Source organism: Zootoca vivipara, chromosome 1 (assembly GCF_965207765.1).
Source record: "Zootoca vivipara chromosome 1, rZooViv2.hap1.1, whole genome shotgun sequence".
Classification (NCBI taxonomy): Eukaryota; Metazoa; Chordata; class Lepidosauria; order Squamata; family Lacertidae; genus Zootoca; species Zootoca vivipara.
Genome location: NC_142582.1, coordinates 86,142,483 through 86,164,833, shown reverse-complemented (window position 1 = coordinate 86,164,833; position 22,351 = coordinate 86,142,483). Strand labels below are relative to the sequence as shown.

The window sequence follows — 22,351 nt, the reverse complement described above, 5'->3', positions numbered from 1 at the left end:
TGAAAGTTGTCTGTAGGTATTGCACTTTATTTTACTGTTGCTGTATGTAAATTGATGTATTTAAAGGAGTGGGTTTATAGGGTTCCACCTACTCTGCACATTTATATCTGGTGTGCAGGTGGAACATCTTGAAACTGCTGCTTTTTAAGGAATCAAACGTGAGCATATGGAAGTAGAAGCAGGGGAGGAGATTACGAGGTGAGTTGAGCAGATTTTCAACTGAGTTTGCAAAGATGGGGCTCCTGAATCTTTTTCTTCCTACGATGGTTATTATTCTTTGATTCCTGCCCAATAACACTTTAAATTGTCCACAATATTTCCCTTTCTTTTGTTCCAGAGCTCTTACCAGAGGGTGGGGGAGGCCGGAGTCAAGATCTAAAATGCCTTGTTCTTGAAAGCAAAATTATGCAAGTTACTAAAACTTGCATAATTCTGTTCACAGAACTTCAGTTTATTTGGGATAAAGTTTGTAAAGCTCCTCATATCTGGTCTTTGGATATGCTTACGTCCTAGTTCTTTTTCTTCTTAGGGAACTGTTCAGCTTCTCAAGCATTACCCAAAAAAATGTTCCATACAAAACTTTATTGAATGTATCTCAATTTTGTAAACAAGGTGAACAAAACAAAATCCCAATAGCAACTGCAACCCAAGCCACCTCCCTCGGTCTCAAACAGCCTCTTCACGAAGAGTTTACTTTTATACCTAGGCCACAAGCAATTTATCAGTCAAGTAAATGCTTTTAGCTTAACAGTTGCCTCACAACATATCTGTTTTGAGGAAGCAGTGCTGGGAAAGAACCCTTAAGAAGGGAAATTCTCGCATTTTGAAGTGGCATGGGAAGACAATCCCAGGTTGCTCAAGGGGAAATATAGTGTTCTAAAAATGCAAACTGAACTGTCAGCATAGCCCAGTTCACTGCACTGTGCCATGTCCCAGACAGTTAAAAATCTGCAAGTGTGCACAAATATGGTACTCCTTTAATTGGGCCAAGTGCATGTGAGTATTGAGCGTGGAGCCATTCTTTGCTCTTAATAAAGGATTTTGAAACATACCATCCATGATCCAGGAACATAACATCCATGATCCAGAGAAGCTGGGTTAGGGTAAGAGCTTGCTTCTCTCTGAAGCCACCACTGCCAACCATGCCAGCACAGGCTTTGCTCTAAATGAACACCACATATGCTTGCCTGATCAGTCCTCTGAATATTTTCCTCTCTTCTTCTCCTGTAATTTACGCTCTTTGCCCTTTGTTTTGGTGCTCTCTAATTCAGGACTAAATAGTTTCATTTTAAGTTTGCTTGCTCCTGTGGTTGATTGTCTTTGGTTCTGTGTCCCCAGTCGAGATGAGCTTCTGCATCTCATTCCCTGCTCTGTCATGGACTGCATGAGACACTCCTGATTCTGGGTTACCATTTCCTCCCGACTCCAGACCAGAATATTAAAACCTGCCAGAAAAAAAGTCACAGTTTTAGGAATTCTGCTTTGGAAAGCCAAATAAAAAGTACATTCCAAGAGCTCTGACCATCGCCAGCAAAAATAAAGGAATTGTTCACATGATGCTGACACAAACGCTTTGCTCATATACCATGCAAAAGAATGAAACTTTACTATCTCTCCTCTTTCCCCCATCTCTCTTCCCACTTTCTCTTTCCTGCCAAACCCATATTGCCTGTAACAATAATGTCTCACTCTGAATGTGACTGACCTGTATGACGAAATATCCGACTTGAAAACAGAGACTCTGTATGTACTATTGTAACCCAAGTACATATTTTAAATGATGATGATGATATATCCAAGAGCTCAGACATGCTTATTTCCCAGCTACTAAGGTTTAATGGAGCAATTGGCTTTTGATGTTAGATCTACAAAGTCTCATTACAGGAACAGAATCCAAAGTAGTAGCTAATAATCGGGTATATCAGTAATTCATCTTTCCCAACACTTAACTGTATCTTTAAGTTTGACAGCTATGTCTGAGGTTTTTTTTCCATATTTTCAAACACCTCTTAACACTTTATAAACCTCTTTAACACTTAAGACAGTTTCTTAGTGGTTTATAAAATGTGTGTGTGTGTGTGTGTGTGTGTGTGTGTGTGTGTGTGTATGCGCCCCTGCAACTATGTGTAGTATATATATCTAGAGCAAGAGTGAGAAAGATCAGACAAGAAAACTGAGAAATAACATTAAATTACAATACAATAAAATCCCCCAAAACAAACACAAAGTGGCAAATTATGAAAGCATCTTAAGACTCAACGATCCCTTCCCCCTTCCTTGACTCACAATATATAGCATTCATCTTACTGACACACACAAATCACATCCAAATTCTGTCTTACATCTACTCAAATCATACAACACCTGCTGCTCATTCAGTATCACTCATTCCATTCTATTCTCACGCATCCAACAGCTCCCACACACAACCCACACACTAACTCCCACAATATCTCCCACTCAGTCACTAGTCATCATCACCAATCACCCTGTGCACTCAGCTAAAAACGTACTGCAGAAACACCCGAAGACAATGAAGCTATAGCCTGACTGAATCTTAGAAAATAACAGCAATCTGCCTGTCTGCTCCTAACAGCAATCTGCCTGTCACTCAGGTTGCTGTCTCCCACCCAAGACTCCCCCCCCCTTTCTTCTTGCCAAGGAATCGTGATACGCCATTTACTTATCACCTGGTGTTCCTCCCCTGTCCCTTGCTCTCTTGCATGCCTTTATTATGTTGCCAAATTTCCTCCAAGCAAGGAAGGGTCCACTTAAGATATGAAGCAGACAGTTGGAAACTAGCAAAAGTCTACAGGTTCAGTCCACAATCCTTGGTACAGTGTAACAGACAAAGGCCCTGGTATACTGGTACTGCTAAAATGTTTATTTGTCCCAGATGCTAGGTAAATTTACTTGAAAGAATCCGTATAAATGCCAAGGTTAATTTATTCTGGACCTTGTCTTCTGCATTACTGCCTAAAAGGCCAATAGATGGCAGCAGTACTCTCCTTTCAATAAGATTGTTCCACCCTATCATTTCTAAGCTAAAGAACAAAGTAGTCAAGGGTCAAAGTACCGTATTTTTCTGTGTATAAGACGATGCTTTTTGCTTAAAAAAAAATAAGCAAAAATTGGGTGTCGTCTTATACGCGGATAATGAATGCAGGGGGGGGTTGCGATTAATGGCAGCAGCAAGCAGGAGATTGGCAGCGGCGATTGGCTGGGTGATTGGTGGCTGTAGCAAGTGGGCGGGTGGGCTGTTGGCGGCTGCGAGCAGGCAGACAATTGGCTGCGGCAAGGTGTGTGATCGGGAGTGACCGTGGCAAGCGATTGGCAGTGGCGGACAGGCAGGTGAGTGATTGGCAGAAGAGACCCCCTCCACCCCCCCAAAAAGCTAAACAACTTAATTTCTTAATTTTGGGTTAAAAAAAAACAGGGGTCGTCTTATACATCATATAAATGGAAAAATATGGTAGGTGTGGCTGTGACAGCAAGAGATTGCATGTGGAAAGTCACAAAACTGGCCCGTTCACATGCTAAGCAGGGATTGGTATATTTAGCAGCAAGAGGATCCCACAGGAATGGGGTGATGAACTCTCCTCAACCTCATATTTTCTCTGTTTCTGGCTCGCTTCTGGTAACAGAGCCAAGAAGGTAGCTGGAAGGTAAGGCATGGGAAGGGTTCAGCACCACTCTCTCTTGTGCTTTTATTGTTAAAGTACCACCCATTCTTCTGTGTATGTGAACATGTAAATGGTCTTGAAATACAACTTTTGTTGTTGGTCTCCTTGAAGTTGAGGAAAGGTTGGATAAAAATGTCCCAAATGAACATCGAGGAAGTGTTATAAGCATAGCCACAAAATCCAACCCCACTGTCAGCATGCTTTTTCTGGATAGTGCCTGATTGTTTTTATCTGGTGAGAACAGTGATCCATTATCAAATGTGTAAGATTAAACCAACCACTCACCCATTCCAGAAGCCAGTGTGTCTCCCATAGGGTTAAACTTATTGAGCTGCAAATGTAAACACAATAATGCATTGTAATCGTGTCGGTTGTTCACTTAACATCATCAATCAAATAAAAAACCCAGAACATTCTGGACAGAGGAACAGAGAAATGCCCAGCACTGGATGTGGAAAGAGTTCTGTACAAATCAGCAGAGCTTTGAATAGCAGGTCTCTCCTCCACCCCCCACCTATGTTATCAGTCCATCACGAGATGTGTATGGTGACAAGAAGCAAAGGAATAAAAAGATTTTTAAAAGCCTCCTGCAGAAAATTAACTGGCAGATCTAACCAGGAGCCTCAGTGAGCGGCTCTCACGAAATCTGGTTTAGGAAGAGGCAGCTCTGGCAACAGGATATAAAACGTTTCTTCCACCACAAGAATGGAAATGAACCTCTGCCTCAGAAACTGCATGGGTGCACAATTAAGATAGATTTTTAAAAAATCAGGGCTCTGATTTCAATTCTGAACATCTGGTGTGGAAATAAGCAACTCAGCAACTATTCTTTCCCACAGCTCACACACCAAATGAATTGACATGAACTTTGTTTATCTATGGAGACAGCTGTGCATCTCCTCATTTCTGGAGTTTAGGAAACCAAAGGCATGCCTCTGGAGGAAAGGGTGGGGCTACTACAGTAGTCTGTCCAGGCATTCAGTGGAAAGGCTGGAATTTGCAACATTGCAAATGGCAAGTTCAGCAGCTTTTTTTTAAAAAAAACACAGCTAAAAAAACCTAAAAAAAAGAAAAGGATATATAAATGTCTCTGCTACAGTTCACAAACACATTCATCAGTGGCAATGACAAAAAAACTGATTCTGATGACCTTGACCCTGCAGAAAGTGGAAGGTGCTTCTTCTTCCCTGAGGTCCCCACACAATGTAGAGAACTCTGACAGCTCTCACACTTCTTGCTGGTCAAGATATACACATCAAATGCATAGACACACAATCATAGAATTGTAGAGTTGGAAGGGACCACCAGGGTCATCTATTCCAAGCCCCTGCAATGCAGGAATCTTTTGCCTGATGTAGGGCTTGAACCCACCACCAGAGTCTCCACTGACTGACCATACTTAAGTCATCCAACATGTACAGAAAACTCAGGGGTGGGGAAGGGGCCTCATCTCTGACCTTACACCATGCTTTAGATGATTCAGTAGCATCAAGAAGCCTTCTTGCTTCCAAAGATCTCCCAGGTGCAACATGGGGTCAGAAGTGAGACATAGAGGAAGGTCAGAATAATGGAAACCACAGATGCTGGCTACCAAGACAAGCTAAAATGTGTGAAGCTCTCGCCACATCCAGTACAATAGGGCAGTCCAGGTTTCAGAGGATTTCTCTCCATTAGGCACTAGTGGTCCTACCAAAAAGTGGTAACACAGGGCCTCCCTACCCAAGTAAACTCCTGCTGTGAATATGTCTGTCTTCTGAGTCCTTAAAAATAGCTGTGGGAGCTATTCTTAAAGAGAAGCCCTGTATTGGATGCAAACTTTTGCCACAAGCAAACCCATCAATCAATCAGTTGCACCATATAAGAAAAGAAATTATTATTTCCCTCATCCTTCCAGTTTTTTGGGGGGTGCGGGCACAGTAGCTCTTCGGACATGCTATCTACACCTACCGATATAATTCCAGATGCATTTGGATCATGCAGCTGGCACACCATCTCCCCACTGTTTCCATCAAATATGTCAATGGTTCTCAGCTCTCCCACTGTGTAGCTTGGGAACTTAGGGTCTGGGTAACGACCCACCACAATGAGATCATAGCGAGGATGCCATGTCGCCTAAAATAAAGAAGAGGTGGTAAAGCAAGGTCAGTGCTAAACTGATACGTGTTACAGAGGACTAGGATGACGACAACAACGTATTATCAAGTGCTGGCGTCCTGTGGGTCATTCAGATTCAGCTTGTACCCCTCACACGAGAGAAAGCAAATTGCAGACCTTTCAAGGCATCATAATGTAGCAACAGAATTTCCATAGGTTCTTACTAACCCTACCACTTGGAACTTGTATACAAATCTAGGGAGACATTCTTATTACAACTAGGTGCCACTGCCCTAGGATTCCTTCTGCCCAACCCTGCCACCAATAATTGTCTACTGTCACTGTAGCTTCCAGTCTAAGGTTGTATACTGGAATGCTTATTTATATAGATCCATAACCAGAAGCAGAATGAACCACTCTCCTCAATATCCTATACTTGAATCTATACATATAGAAAAAGCCCGTCCATAAGGCTCCCAGCAATTTTCCATACAGGAGTTGTAATATGCTTTTCTTCTGAACTCTCTGCTCTCTGCATCAAGTGGGCCATGCTCCCAGGTCAACACTCCTATTTCTTCACCTTGATAGGTGTAAGGTGCTGGAACTGCCGATGGGGATGTGAAATCAAACACTGGGGTTTGGACCAATCAGAAGAGGAATAGACCCGGATTTCATTGTACTGGTCAGTACTCAGTAGTTTAGCCCCATCCGTTGGGCTGAAATAAGCTGGGGAGGAGGGGGAGAAAACAGGAATATGTGTAAATGTATTGTGGCCAATAACAAAATAAATTATCAATGGAATATTATATTTATAGACATTGCAGCTATGATTACTATTTCACTATGCTTATTATTATTATTAGTCCTGTAGAAGAATTCTAATAAATGTGTAATTGTTGAGTGATGGTCTCTTCTAAAACAGACAAGAGCAACATTTGAATATGCCCAAAATAGCACCAATTATAGACATAACTAGAATGTAACAAGCAATCTTATCTGAAACAAAATGCTGAATTTCTACCAAAATCAACCAAAACTATCTGCATAAATCCTCAAGTACCACTGATTTCAGTAGGTTATCGGTGTCTCTAAATTCAGTTTCCTTGGACTTAATTAAATAAATTCACACTGACTTCACTTTCAGCTTTACCACATACTTTTTAAACAAGACTTGCAAGATTCACAAACTGGAAATGTGAAATGACCATGCAGAATTTGGGGAGGCAGGGACTGGTTTAGAATTCAGTGATTTTGAAGTAACATTTAATATAAATCTTGAATTTTGCACTTGGATATCTGAAATACATAGTGTGGCCTGAACATCTCAAGTTTATTTGGAATCTGTTTTCAGATGCCAAAATACTGGTTGCAAGTAAATGGCCTAATAAAAAACCTCCTATGTTGAAGGATAGGGAAATCATTACTATGATTTGGAATTTGGCTGAAAGATGGTAAACAATTCTTGTTACTCTTTATTTATGAAAACAATTCAGACATTAAGAATAAGATTTTATCCATGTTATACAAGTGTTGCATAATGGGAAATGATAAGCCACAACCTCCATTCTTCTCTGTTGTTTTTATCTTGTGGGGCTAACATTACTACTAAAACTTTGATTTAAATTTTAGCAAGTCTATAGACACACTCAGTATAGACACACTTCCTCTTTTTGACAAGACATGTGAAACTATGACATGAATAGGACTAGTGTTAGTCTTTTCCACATATCTTCCAATTTCCTTCACAACTCATGCCAAGGTTTGAGGGCACCTTATAATGTGGTTGTATCTCATTTTATCTAAATAACCTTGTGAGGTAGCAGGACTGGCATTGACCTTTACACGGCCAACAACTGGTACAGTGAATGCAAGGTGGAAAGACAAAGGCATGTGGCACTGACCTGAAACACGTACAAGCCAAGAATGGTTAGGTGGCAGAGTATAAGCCATGAGCCACTTTGCTATCTTACCTGCATTAACGGGTTTATCATGTGGAAGTACATGAAGAGAACTTGACTTGTCCTTAATGTTTCTCAGATCCCAGATCTTTACTGTCTGATCCACAGAGGCTGTAGCTAAGAGCCAATCACAGTGAGAATTGAATTCCACGTGAGTCACTTTCTTTTTGTGCAGTTTCAGGTTCCATACCTGCAGAGGATATAACAAAAGCCAAAACGCATTACAACTACAGAGCAAGAGATTTAGAAATCAAAGATACTTTTCTAGATGGTGGTAAAACATCTTTTTTTAAAAAAAATTGATATGGAAGGCAGGAGAGCATATGCTTGTATTCTAAATCAGCCTAATAAAGACAATTCTAAAGGAGATCCAAGATTAATCTAAATAAGGAACTTCCAGGTTCTCTTCCTGCGGAATATGATCTCTCCAGTAAAGGGAACCTGTGGCTCTCCAGATGTTGTTAATACTACAACTCCCATAATCATCAATCATTGGCCTTGCGGGTTGGGGCTGATAGGAGTCCAAAATCATCCATGATGTATATTCTAAGTCAGGGCAACATTAGGCAGATGTTTAAAATTTCAAAAACCTAAGTATGTATGTCTGATCAAAGCAGACTGTAAGGCAAAGAGGAGGGGCACACAAACCTTTTCGCCCTCAGTAGTGAGCAGAACTACATTCCCCACATTATCACCTGTCACCACAGTCCGGCAAGTTGCAGATACATCAACGCTGCAGTACCAGAAACTAAAAAAGAAAGAAGTACAAATTCAGAATTTTCACCCATGTATAACTAAAGTGGTTCTCTGTTCTTAGCAGAATGCAAAAACAGTATTTATATAAATAATGGAATCACAGCTGAGCTGAACTGAACCCTAGTGGCATTCTGATGTGGGATCAGTGTTGGATTATATATCAAGTAGTGTAACAAACCCAACAGGCATCACTTGGAAAGACCAACCACACTCTTTAAAACATTCACAATGTGTATCACATCAGCTCAAAGTATTATTGAACTTGTGGCACACTCTGCTCTTATAGGGAAATAGTTGAGGGGCTCAGTAACTAGAGCAAGGGGCTTCTACTACTGCCCTAAAACATCTGCCAACATGTTGTGCCTGATGGTAGGGTTTGCCTTGCAAGTGTGAGAGCCAAGTCACACTTTCTGTGGCAGATGAGATTGCTCCTTATCTTTCACATGCCTTCCAGTGAACCTCCAGAATGCTTGAAAAAGAAACCCAGATCTAAACAAGCATCAGAATTCTATGCATTCCTCTTTCTTTGGGAATATCACACACTACCTCCCAATACTAACTCCCAAGCATGAGGTGCAATTTATATCTTCATAAAGTTTCTCTTCCTGTATTACTTTGTTTTAATGGGAGACGTGCAGCTGATAAATGTGCCTGCTATATGAAAGCAGACCTTATTGGCTCTGATGCACAGTCACACTCGCTCAGTTCGGGACAATAGACAGTGTAAAGATAAAACCCCAAAACCTGTCTTATTCACTCTTCTTTGAGCATACGTGACATGGTTAGAGTGCTGCAGTTTGTGGAATTCCTACTGAAAAAGTTGTTTGCCTTCTCTATGTATCAGGTGTACTATATAGGGTACGCTATGCACCCAAGGAAAGAGGGATTTCCAGGATTCTACTCATGACTCCATTAAGCAAAGCACTACTCAAGTGCTCATGCCCACGAAAAAGCCGAACTACTTCCATTTGCTATTATGCACAACAGTAATCATGTTCCAATGGACATCCACATGATCAGAAACGTATTGCCTCCAATAGGCCCAGGGGAACAGCCCAAACAAATGCTAGTAATCTGTCCTGGCACATTCAAAGGAAGGGTAAAGGAAATTTGTGAGCTGAACAATGACCCTGCCCTTCTCACTCCTCACCAAATATCATGGAATTCATGGTCACAGACTGGGGTGCGGGAGATCACTTGTGCTGGTCGGCCCTCAAGGTGCTGTAGATTAAGGGTACCATTCCCTGATGCCACATAAAGATTTGCCGACTCAAATGGGCTGAATTTCATGCCTCCAATAAAGTCTCCTGGGCCTTTCTGGAACACAGATGGGAAGAGGAGAGGAATATGCCTAAGTTACTGGGGAAGAATAGGAATAGGCAGTCAGCACAACCTGGCAGAGATGCACTGAGTTTAGGCTCTAGGTCAGGTATCCCCAAACTGCGGCCCTCCAGATGTTGTTGGCCTACAACTCCCATGATTCCTAGCTAACAGGACCAGTGGTCGGGGATGATGGGAATTGTAGTCCAAAACATCTGGAGGGCCAAAGATTGGGGATGCCTGCTCTAGGTGAATTCACACCTACCTACATAATACAGATCACTGCACCTTGCACAGTACGAGTACTGTACAATTAGTTAACTTCTGAATTAGTTAACTTCTCAGATGTTGCATGCAAATTCCTTTCAGAAGTTGCACTTCAAAAATGTTGAGAAGCTATACAATATCCTCTTCAAAAGCACCAAGCAATTAAAAAAAACACTAAGAGAGAAACACTAAGCCATCAGTGTGCTAGTAGACTGGTTTATCAAGCTCCTTCCTGTGGAACTATTTGTATTGACTTTCTACTCCTACATTCTTTAACACTTCAAGTACCTATTTAAACACAGAGCAAACAAAGAACTTTGCAGACCTAGGATAATACTGAGGACAACATATAACATTATGTCTCCAGTCATGACACACATCCTCCATCCTTAAACAAGTATAGCATTAAATATCCCCAATTGTGTATAGAAAACGCAAATAAGTTCTGCACCTTTATGATAAAGCCAGGCAACTTCCCACATATTAAAAAGTTCCCTTCAGCTACATTAAGGTTCCTCTTGTTCCGACTAAAGGATGTGAATGTGGCAACTGCAATTTGATCTCCCTCCACACAACTGAAAAACCAAGAATAAATTGGAAAACTATTCCATCCTATTGAACCTCAGCACTGAAACTCCATTATATATTTCTAGGAGGGTCTTCATTCACAACTTCTCTGCAGCTGCATTCAGTGCATTGTTTATTTTACTTCTCAGCACCCATTGGAGCTTCTGGAGATTCCTTAGCGTAGAGGAAAACTAATCTAATTCCATCAATCTTCGCTTTGCTGCATCGAAATGTGAAGACTTCACACAAAAACTTATGTCACGTTTATTCCTTGACACAAGGACCTCCATCTGCGGAGGGGTATAAAAATATTACATGAGGATATCCAAGCATGTGTCTGTTTTGCTTCTGATATATGCTTCAGATATAACTACTGTGAGAATCAGGTTCCTGGTGCCTGAATTGGGAGGAAAATAAAACACTCATGCAACCAAACCTACATTCAGGTTGACACAGATAAAGCTTTATTCACACATTCTTCCCAAAGCTGGTGTTAATATCAGTATCAGGACAAAGTAACATCAAATAAAGTGCTCAATGAAGTTTCAAGAGATCCTAAGATAGCTTAAGCACAAAAAATGTGAAACTGGTAAGCATTCAAAATGAACCCAAAAACAAGCGATATGATATCACAAGATGCTGACAAAATAAGGATGAGAAAAGAAGAAAAGAAATCCTAATGTATCTCAGTCTATTGTCATTGAAGGCTTTCCTCAAGTGTCAAAATGAAAAGCAGCCTACAGAGATCTCTGTTTACAGCATCACTTATTCGCAGGTGGCAACACAGTTGGATGCCACAAGATTCAACAGACTTATTGTGGCATGAACGTTTGTGAAGAGCCCACTTCATCAGATGCACCTCTTAATAACTTAAAGGTGCTACAAGGCTCCTTTTCCATAGTGATATCAAATTGTACACTGTTTTCCTCCACATTGTTTTTTTTTACTTATGTAACCTGCCCTAAGGGCCAGTTTCGGGGGCTAAAAGATAAAGTACATGATTAAAGCAAATAGCAGTGATTCAAGAAGAGCAAATCATTCACATTCTGAGTGAATAACTCTGGTAAGACCAGGGTGAGGGGCGACCCATACCAAAATTACACCACTTCCTGTATTTTGTTGCCTTCTAATACTAGAAGCAGTGAGAGGTGGGGAAAACTTTTATCACATCTTACTCCCAGTCGTCGGTACTGGTGAAGACTCGAATTGTATTTCCATTAAAATCCTGCAGGGCAGTAGTTCCAGCAATTGATGATGTGTACAGCTCACTAGGGTTAAAAGGGTTAAACTTCATTCCTGTGATGGCCCCTCCAGTTCTCATCTACAATGAATGGGATGAATAAAAACAGAAAGCTACTCAGAGATGAGGAAGAAGGAGAGTCCCTCTTGTTATCTCATCTAACACCAGTACAAGGCAGCATTCATTAGCCAAGCTGAACAAATATCCTCATATAGGAGAAGTTTCCTCTGGCCAATACCATTTCTTTTAAATAACTGCCATGTTGAAGAACAAGCCTGCAGAACTCCTGGCAACATCTACATCTTGAGTGGTTTGACTCAGCTTCTTCTCAGGGTTGCCACCATGAACTAAACTGTTGAAAGTCACCTACTCAACCTCTTTACAAGAATGGGTTGTTCTGTGAACAGTTGCTAAAAGACTGAACCTAAGGGTACTAGAAGTGGGAGCAGGGAAAGGGATAAAGGATAAGACTGAAGACAAGTAATGCCCCAATGGAGGGAGGGGGTGCTATATATGAAGAGTTTCAGGAGCTCAATTTGGGGGCTGAATTATTACCTTCTTGTGAGGATTTGGGAGGATAAAATGCAACATTGCGGTGATGCCAGGAAAGCTGTTCTGGATTATAAACAACAGCTTGGGAACTCTGAAACTTCCATATTCAGAGTATTAGTCTTATGCTTTTGTGAGCTTTTCTTTGAAATGTCTAAGACGATGTTATAAAAAAATCTTTGCTTGAATACAGACAGATATACAAATCGTAGCAGCTCAGTATCCTTGGAGAAGACTTGGAATTCTCAAGGAAGCTATTCTCTTCTTCTGGGTTTGCTTAACCTCTAGAAAAGATGAAGTTCACTCCACAGATAAACACATGTGTATTTTGCCAAGGCATTATTAACAATTCAAAGCAAGGCTGATGAAAAATAATATTTCATTTGAAGGAATATTTCATTCCTTCAACTCAATGAAGTACTTTCACATCTAATGAATCTGAAGTAAAAAGTTAAAACAAAAATTATCTAACTCAAATAAGTAGCCAGATCATTCCCTTGTATAGAGAGCTGGGAAATTACAACACAGATTTCTCCAGTGCAATAGAGTTCTAACTAGAAGCCTTCATCATCAATCTACATACAGCTCTAACAAAGAGCTTGCATAGACACTGCATTCGATCTTCACAATGACTTACCCCTTTTATGAAGCAGCTTTTATTAAGCACTTCATAGTCCCAAAGAATGATGTCTCCACCTTTGGAGCCCACAGCAACTGTGCTGGGGTGTGTTGGATGCCATTCCAAGCATGTAACCCTCCTGTCAAAGGGACTTGCTGTTCGGAACAGGCGATATGAATAGAGGGAACGTACAAAGGGCACCTGAAGACACTGTTGCAAAGACAATGAGAGAGAGAGTGAGAGATAAGCCCAACAATTCCCATATACGCAAGTCTGTGCTACTCTTGCAACTACCGTGTTTCTCCTAAAATAAGACACGTCTTATTTTTCCTCAAAAAAACACACCATGGCTTATTTTCAAGGGATGTCTTATTCGGGGGCTGGATCATAACAGGGAAATGATTTTTTATATGAATTTTACAGATGCTGTACAACAGAAATCACGTTTCTCTTTCTCAGGACTGATTAGCCAGATGCTGCCTGAGATCACAATTGGCTTTACCAAATAGCTGTTAAGTACTTTCCTTTGATGCCCAGATCTCATGGCTACCATAAGGTTTCTATCTTTCAGGACAAAGGCAAGGTGATAATAGGAAGTTGTCTTTATCTATCTCCTTAATCTCCTCTTTCATATGCATAACCTTTGAAGCCTAGGAATGCAAGTTGTCTGGGTCTCTCGGCAAAATGAGAAGGGAGGGGATGTCAGTTTTAAAAAAACCACCCGCATGTCTGCGAGAGCTCGCTACTTTCCTACCGTAGCTGCAGTTTGCCTGCCTCGCTCTCTGTCTCGGCCATCAAGAGGAAATCAACAAGCAACTCATGGCTGGGCACATACCGGTAGAATGGAAGGGGGAAAAGGTGGGGGGAAGCGAGAGGTGGGCTGTGTGTGTGTGTGTGTGTGTGAGAGAGAGAGAGAGAGAGAGAGAGAGAGAGAGAGAGAGAGACGCACAGGGGGAGAGAAAGAGACTCGCACAGGGGGAGAGAAAGAGACTCGCACAGGGGGAGAGAAAGGGACGCGCACAGGGGGAGATAAAGGGACGCGCACAGGGGGAGAGAAAGGGACGCGCACAGGGGGAGAGAAAGGGACGCGCACAGGGGGAGAGAAAGAGACTCGCACAGGGGGAGAGAAAGAGACTCGCACAGGGGGAGAGAAAGAGACTCGCACAGGGGGAGAGAAAGAGACTCGCACAGGGGGAGAGAAAGGGACTCGCACAGGGGGAGAGAAAGGGACTCGCACAGGGGGAGAGAAAGGGACGCGCACAGGGGGAGAGAAAGGGACGCGCACAGGGGGAGAGAAAGAGACTCGCACAGGGGGAGAGAAAGGGACGCGCACAGGGGGAGAGAAAGGGACGCGCACAGGGGGAGAGAAAGGGACGCGCACAGGGGGAGAGAAAGGGACGCGCACAGGGGGAGAAAGAGACACACACGGAGGTCATTCATGAGGCGTCTTTAATCGCTCCTCTTTTCTTCTTCGTGCCTTCCTCTCTTCTCCACCGCAAATGCCACTTTTGTCCTCTTCACCAAGTAGAGCTCACATACGGTAGCACTACGGCTTATTTTCGGGGTATGTCTTATATTTTTTCAACGCATGGAAATCGTGCCATGGCTTATTTTATAGGCATGTCTTATTTTAGGAGAAACACGGTATACTGCTAACAGGTTCAACTGTGGACCATACTACACTACATGCATCCATATGTATCTTCCCTCTAATTTTATTTTTTAACAGAAAACAACGTCTAGATCAGTTGTGGATCATGAAGCTTTATGGCCAGATCTTTATCTCCCCACACCCTGCAGGCTAACTTTGATAGGTGGGCGAGAACACCCTCCTGTCAATCAGCCAATGTCATAATGATGTCATAATGTTGTCAACATGCATTTCTGCATCTAGGTGATGCAAGCTTCACCAGAGGTACAACAAGAGGAGGAGCTGTGGAACTCTTTACCTGCTCATTTTTCTACTTTAAACTGTTCCCCTCCCCAGCTGGCTTTCTCCGGAAATGATAAGGGGAAAAGGAATATGGTGAGAAGATGAGCAACATGACAATGAGCAATTATTAAACCAGGATTCCTGGTTCAAAAATAATGCTAAGCCAATATACGTTAAAAGTGGAACTATACTCTGCCAGTATCCCTCTCCCAATTGCACAGGAGGAGGAGGAGGAGGAGGAGGAGGAGGAGGAGGAGGAGGAGGAGGAGGAGGAGGAGGAGAGTCAGTCTCTCTCAAGCTCATTCTAGCTAAACCATCATTTAGCATTATGTGCAAATGCAACCAGAGTGTCATGTAGTCAGGTGGATTTAAAAAAAGGAAAAATCTACACATGGCTGTATTATGCATACTTTGGAGGAGGGAACATGGGCCAAACAGTCAATAATAACAGAACTGTAACTCTTTTCTCCTCCACACTACTATGCAGAGTATGCATTTAGATAGGAATAGAAACTGCAGGAGCCTCAGGAAAAACACCTACCTTTCTGAGCCGTGTCCCAATAGCACCACCCAGCATATTCTGATGTAGATAATGGACAATGTTCTTCTGTGTCTCTCGCTGATGGAAGAACACTCCTGTTTTTCTGATCATGGATCCATGGAAAGCTTCTCCTGCCAGACAACAGCAAAAGTTATATTACTACCTAACTACTAACATGCTCACTTAGGACAGATTTCACTGTTTTTTAAACTCCCCCCCCCAAACTACAGCCAGGTGCAACGAAACAGAAAGCATACTTTAAAACAAACTCTAGTCAGTTTTCAAAACAAGCCACTTCAAATCATGAGTTATAAGGCTGGCTTGTTAAATTAACCAGAGCCTATTTTGAACTGCAATCTCTGGTATAATTGTAATAACAAGCCAGGATTCTGTGAAAGCAAAACAAAACACTGTTGAAGTCTCTTGTTGGACATGTTGAAGGAGGTAGGGAGTATCCAAGCCCAAGTTTGGGTTGGACTCATTCCAGCTTCTTACACATTTAATGTTAAACTACTACATGCAAAGCACTCCACTGAGTTCAATGAGGCGTACTCTCAGGTCAGGTATGAATAGCATTGCAGGCTAACTGTCACTACACTACACTAGGAGCAGCAAACTTTGGCAACCACTACACTAGATTAGGGGCAGCAAACATGGGCAACCACTGGTTAGGTGGGCATATAATATTGAGTGGTTCAAGTTTCTGAGCTACTCAAACTCTTCAGCTGGCTGGGTGTTAAGCAAAAAAAAAAAAACCCAGGGGGCAATGAGAAGACTATGCAAAGAAATAACAATGGCTGCAACAGGCCTGAAAAAAACACAGAGGCTGTATTTTGCCCCCTTTCTGAACTGAAATAGATTAGCAGTCAGTATAGCTCTACCAGGTTAAAAATGAGCTAAAAAGTAAGGTAGTTGGAGACATCATTCTTAAAGCACAGTCAAAGAAAATAAATATTGGCCCAGTTTAGGATAAAAGCATACTATTCCAGATACTTCCAAAAGCATGAAAACATAAACCCCAGCCAAGCCCTCTCGAGTTCCTGCAGAAACAGAATATTCCAGGTTTGTTCTGTAGTCTACAGAAAATGCACAGAGCTATAGGCAGGCTGTTCTCAACAAACAAACCTGCTGACTCTTCATGGAAAAGTCTAAAAACACTGTTGTCCAGGGAGAATTTTGCTGAGCAACTCAGCTTGGGATTTGTTTTTGAACATTGGTTCTGTGTTTTGTGTGTAATCACCAGAGACATCTACAGCAACACAGAATCTGACTGCAACATGTCTAATCACCCCCAAAGGCAAGGAATACGGCATTTTGCAATTTCTTAGGAGTAAGACGAGGACAGTCCTCATCATGAGGTAGAAGCAGATCAAATGAAACTCTTGAAACATGTATTTTTGCAAGGAAGGGTCAATAATAAAACAAAAGTGTTTCCTTAGTCAACCAAAAGGTGAGAATATTAAGGATGCAACCCCCATTCAAATAACAGCAAAACTCCCCATTGATTTTATCTGTCCTGGTAAATCTGTATGTCACAGCAGCATACCTGCTGCTTAAAATATAGAGCTTCTCCATTCATATGCAAAGCAGTGGGGCTGCTACTAAAAGGGGGCACAAACAGAGGTGTTGAGCGCTCCCCCATCCCTGGCAAGTACTTTTCTTATAGTCAGTCTTACTTTAAACCAGAGATTTCCAAACTGTGTGCCGTGACACCGTAGTGTGTCGGCTGCAGTGTGTAGGTGTGTTGTGTGAACACTTCCTGCGCTCTTTCAGGGGCTGGAAAGGGGGTAGTTTAACCTCTGGTTTCCTAGTAAAACTGAATTACTGTGTCACAAAATGATGCATGTCTAAAAAGTGTGTCACCAACGTGAAAAGTTTGGAAAGCTCTGCTTTAAACAGTGGAGCATGAGAGTGCTTGAAAAGTGTTTAAACATTCCACACTCTACTGGCCCTTTCCACCACATAAATAGGGCAGACCCAGATTTCAAAAGATGCAGTCTCATTATTGCCATACACAGTATTGGATCTATGTCATTCCTCAGCTGGGAGACTCCTCATCAGAGGACAACCTGTACTCCCCAGCACTACAACAAGCCTGGGATCAGACTCAGGCTGAGGAAGGGCCACCCACACAACAAGTGAGTTCAGCCTCTGGGGTTGAGTGTGCACAAGTCCCGAGCCTGGAGGAGAGATGGCACCGCAAATGCTACACAAGATCCACCTCATTAGAAGGGACTGACTACAGACAAGCACTCAATAGTGGTCAATGAGACTTCTGGATGAAGTCATCTGGATTTAGGGTGTGAGTCCAGCACTTCCAGCTAAAAAAAAAACCCCATACTTGGCTGGAAGAACTGCTAGAACAATGCCTATGTGCCAGAAATGTGGCAGATTTGGCTGACTGACTAGCCTAAGCCTGACCTCAGACCTGCCACCTGCCATGCCTTTGTTTGCCCATGGATTAAACTTGAAGATGACCTCAGACAATCCTGAGCTTGCCTATCGCTAGATGTCTTGTTTTAGGCCCTGATTACTTGGACCATATTGCCTTAACCCTAACCCTCTTCCCTAAAGAATCTAGTGAGAGCATGACAGCCCAATTTTGAACATGCATATGTGCAGTGCTTTTACACTTCTAGCCTTATCTGCACTATTGAGAGACTTCTAATGTCAAAAGACTTTTAACACAGAGCCTAGGGCTTGCCAATCAGAAGGTTGGCGGTTTGAATCCCCTGCTTCTGCCAACCTAGCAGTTCGAAAGCACATCCAAGTGCAAGTAGATAAATAGGTTCAGTAAACGGCGTTTCCGTGCACTGCTCTGGTTCGCCAGAACCGGCGAGATGAGCGCTGCAACCCCAGAGTCGTCCACGACTGGACCTAATGGTCAGGGGTCCCTTTACCTTTTTATGTGCAGTGCTTTTACACTTCTATCCTTATCTGCACTATTGAGAGATTTCTAATGTCAAAAGACTTTTAACACAGGGAGTTATATTTGGACCTGCTTATATCATGAAGATTATTTCTTTAAGAGGCTTTATTTTCTAACATTTTTCGGGTTGTACAAAGCTTCATCTTTTTTTTAAAGCCAGTGCAGTTTTTTTGTACAATACTCGTAAAATAACATTCAAACAAAAACTAAGTGGAGAGTCAAAATAGGTCCATAAAAAGGGAGATATGGAAAAGATAGATTAAAGTGCATTGACCAGATAAATTGGAAAGGCAAAATATATACTGGACTGCTGAATGTGATAAATAAGTCTCAAGGAAAGTTGACCAAATGTTCCTGTACTTGTCTTTGTTTTCACATCAATGCAATTACCAGTTCAAATAAGGAAAGGGAGTGTAAACCATTCATTCATTGTTGTATGGAAAGGAACAGCTTCTCCTTCCAGCTTTGAAGCACCATTCATTTCTCTGACCCTGGAGCACACATGACTCAGGGCCCAGTGGTAAACTCTAAATAGCAGGAATGCAATTGTAAAACATGCATATATTTGAAATAAATATAATGAAGTTTACAGGACCAAATTAAATAATTACCAGAACATTAACTCAAAAGGTGTTACAACTGAGCAGCCCCACATGAAGCGACAAAGAATTTGATTTGTGCTTCACATTGCTGTACAAAGCAATCTTTTAAAACTCTCCTAATTTTACTATGTGGGGATTAAATTACCTTTGTTAGTTAAGAGGCAAACCACCAAAACAAGCTGCATTTAGAGCTGATTTCATTATAACTATTTTGGCCTAGAGAGAAGCAAAAGCCTTGCAGGAAAAATGACAGGGGAAGGGATTAAATATGAAGAGATCAAATTACATGTACCCATGGTCTGTTAGCAATAGCAACTATCAGAACAAACAATACCAACAGACTCAAACTGCATTAGCATTACATTGACACATATGAGAAATGTATGTTTGAAGACATTACCCATTTTCTCCAGAAGCTTGGGGGCTTTTTTCACAAGTAATTTATTTGCATATGGCTGATTTTCCAGCTCTCTGGTGTCTTGCTTCCTTTTCCCAGTTGTTTTTGCCTCTTTTTCCGATGGACACTCATGAGACTTTTGTAGTTTCTTGTCCCTTGACTGCTTCCCAGGAGCCATTCTGGTAAATCACAGAGAAAGACCAACATAGTGGGGCATATAGTCATAGAACGTTTTAGATTCTTATGAAAAGTAGCATACATTTTTAAAGTAGCTTAAAATGGAAGTAAACAGCAAATGTAACATGAGATTTCAACCTCCACCATTTCATAAATCCTCATCAATACTTTCTTATTACTGTACATATTCTCTTTTTACATTTATATCCCAGTTTTCTTCCATCATGGAACTCTAGATAGCATGCAAAAGTTCTGAGGAGGTCTCCTATTCAGGACCAAGACCATTTCACTTCAGGTTGAAGCCTCATGAGCCTTCAGATATACCCTACAATGCCATCAATTTTGCCTCTTACATGGGATCAGCATAGCATTAACTTCTACTATAGACTGAAAATTGCATTTCTATACCTCTCAAAATCCCTCTCTAAAAAGACTAGCATTTTACTTGCACTACACAGGGAAATAATTTTATTAAACTAGACCTTTTGCTTTAGAATTAGTGTTCCAAATCAGGACATTAACCCTTTTCACAACACATTCATGAGCTTTACTCCCATGTAAGTGGATATGGGACTGCTCCTTTACAGAACACTCGTGCGGAAGTCAGAGAGCAACAAAGAATCCTAGGCTATCAATTTTGGGGCCCTTAGGCCCTCCCTCGCTGCTAACAAATCTTTCCCCAGCCCTTGACTTTGCTTTCTGCAGGATCCAACAACGCCCTCAGTCAATTTCATTTATTCCCAGAAAAACTAAGGATTGCTCGCTTAGTACTGTATAGGTATTCTTCCCCCTTCCCTTGGTCTTAAGAGGATAAGAGCAAGGAATATCAGAAAACAAGGAATTGCCATGAAATTGCCATAATTGAAGTTGTTCAATCTCTGAAGCATCAGATGTTAGTAATGGACTGGATGAAGGCAAACATACTGAAGCTTAATCCAGACAAGACAGAGATTCAGAACAGATAAAGTACTTCATTATGCAGCACACAGTTAAACTATGCAATTGACCTCAGTAAAATAATATTCTTGTGTACAGTTTATAGATATTTTAACCTAAAGCTGTCGTAAGGTTTTTAATTATTCTACAGTTGCATTTCACAATTATTATTTTTTTGAACTATTATTAAATGTATTACCTGCCCTGCATCAACAGCAGGGCAGGTAATACATTTAAAATTCAGTGTTAAAAACACTGCTCTTTCCAAACACATTCATAATAGTTTCCTAATGGCCATACGATATTTAATGACAAAGCAATTTATTTTACATGCTTCTTATCAAAATTGATAAGTACAAGGAGTTGCGGCATAGCTAGTGTGTGGCAGTGTGCATTTGAATGAGAACTTCAGAACAAAATCCCTGTTTAACACCTTGTGTTGTCAGTGTCCTTAATAATAACAATGATGATTATGATACTTTGGGGCATTATTTAGTGGCTAAAAAGCTCCCCTTTAATGCTGACTGGGCAGCTCTAGGACGCCAGAGACAGGGACCTTCCTGCGGGGGAAAAAATAACGGGTCTTCGACCCCTGCAACCCTGAATAATACTACACCACTGATCGTAACACGTAAAATATTTTCACCAGTCACGAGCAATAGCCAAGTGCAATGATCAGAAATCCCCGGAAGGATAGAATTCAAGAAACCACCGTAGAAGCAAATACTGCAGGGGGGCTGCTGCTCCTCTTCCTCTTCCTCAAATACAGCACGTGAAACAACCTTTCAGTTTTATGTAAGTTCAATATATTAGCATACCAGAGGCGGGCGAAATAGTACAATGCTGCCTTAAATAGAGCCGCACGCCCTCCCCGTCCTGGACACCTCCCAAAACAAAAAGCCCACCACCTTTCAAGTGTGAGGGGACTTTGAAATAAGGTTGGGGGCAGCAAGGCGGAGCCTGAAGAAAGAGGAGGTACTTCTTGGCGTCAGATAGGGAGAAGCAGGGAAGGCAAGCGAAGGGGAGGGCTGTGTATCCTCCGCCTTCCGAGCGCGGGAGCCTCCGCCACAAGTTGCAAGGGGTGCAAAGGGGGAAGCGGTAGCCAAGGGCGCCCCCTCACCTGAACAACCTTGACCACACGCTCCTTGCTAACGAGGCAGCCGCTTGGCCAGGCCGCCCCGGCTGAGGAGTGAACGGGAAAAAGGCGCGGGAAGGAGGAGCCGCCTCCTCGCCGGTTTCATAACCTGATCCGAGGCGGGGAGGGGGGGGAGTGTAGAGGAAAGAAGGAGGGAGGGAGCCGAGAAGAGCTTTACGCGGGAAACTAGTCAGGTTCCGGCGTGACTTCGGATTGGGAGCCTCCCTCGGCTGGGCGTTTTCTCTTTCCTCTGGCCGGAAGGAGGCGCCACAAAATGGTCTGCAGCTGCACCGAGAAAGAGCTCTCCCCGCGGTCTTGTTTACCTATAAGCTAAACAAGCTATAGCTTAGGACCCCACTTACTTGCCCAACCCCCCCCCCAAAAAAAACAAAGAAAGAAAAACTGGGTGTACATTTCCAAAATATAAGATAGAAAACAAAACCTATTCTGTATACAGCAACAGTGTTTTGTGTTGTGTAGGTTCCTATTTGTTATGTGCAAATGGCTTTAGATACCTATTAGGTCCATAAATTACCATATAGCTTATATTCAACACAAAAAAAGCGACAATTTGTTGTTGACAAAGGACAGCTGGACATATAAAGGGCCCCATTACCTTCAGTAGCTTAGGGCCTCGTCAAACCTAAA

At 42.0% G+C, this 22,351-nt stretch overlaps 1 protein-coding gene across 2 annotated transcripts; it reads right to left on the bottom strand.

The window, feature by feature from the left end:
* Window positions 1–567: 567 nt before the first annotated feature.
* On the bottom strand, window positions 568–21,990 carry DDB2 (damage specific DNA binding protein 2). Of its 2 annotated transcripts, none has more exons than XM_035114921.3 (11): window positions 21,689–21,990; window positions 19,459–19,634; window positions 15,528–15,658; window positions 13,072–13,263; window positions 9,642–9,808; window positions 8,384–8,483; window positions 7,748–7,925; window positions 6,358–6,503; window positions 5,631–5,795; window positions 3,969–4,014; window positions 568–1,445 (listed from the first exon to the last, which is right to left on the bottom strand). In XM_035114921.3, the coding sequence occupies exons 2-11, from the start codon at window positions 19,631–19,633 to the stop codon at window positions 1,192–1,194; spliced, it is 1,554 nt and encodes a 517-aa protein (XP_034970812.3). In that variant the 5' UTR covers window position 19,634; window positions 21,689–21,990; the 3' UTR covers window positions 568–1,191. The 2 variants fall into 2 exon arrangements, with proteins under 2 accessions (XP_034970812.3, XP_088510316.1); XM_088654190.1 differs by lacking the exon at window positions 9,642–9,808 and adding an exon at window positions 11,821–11,966 and having other exon boundaries at window positions 21,689–21,940.
* Window positions 21,991–22,351: the final 361 nt, after the last annotated feature.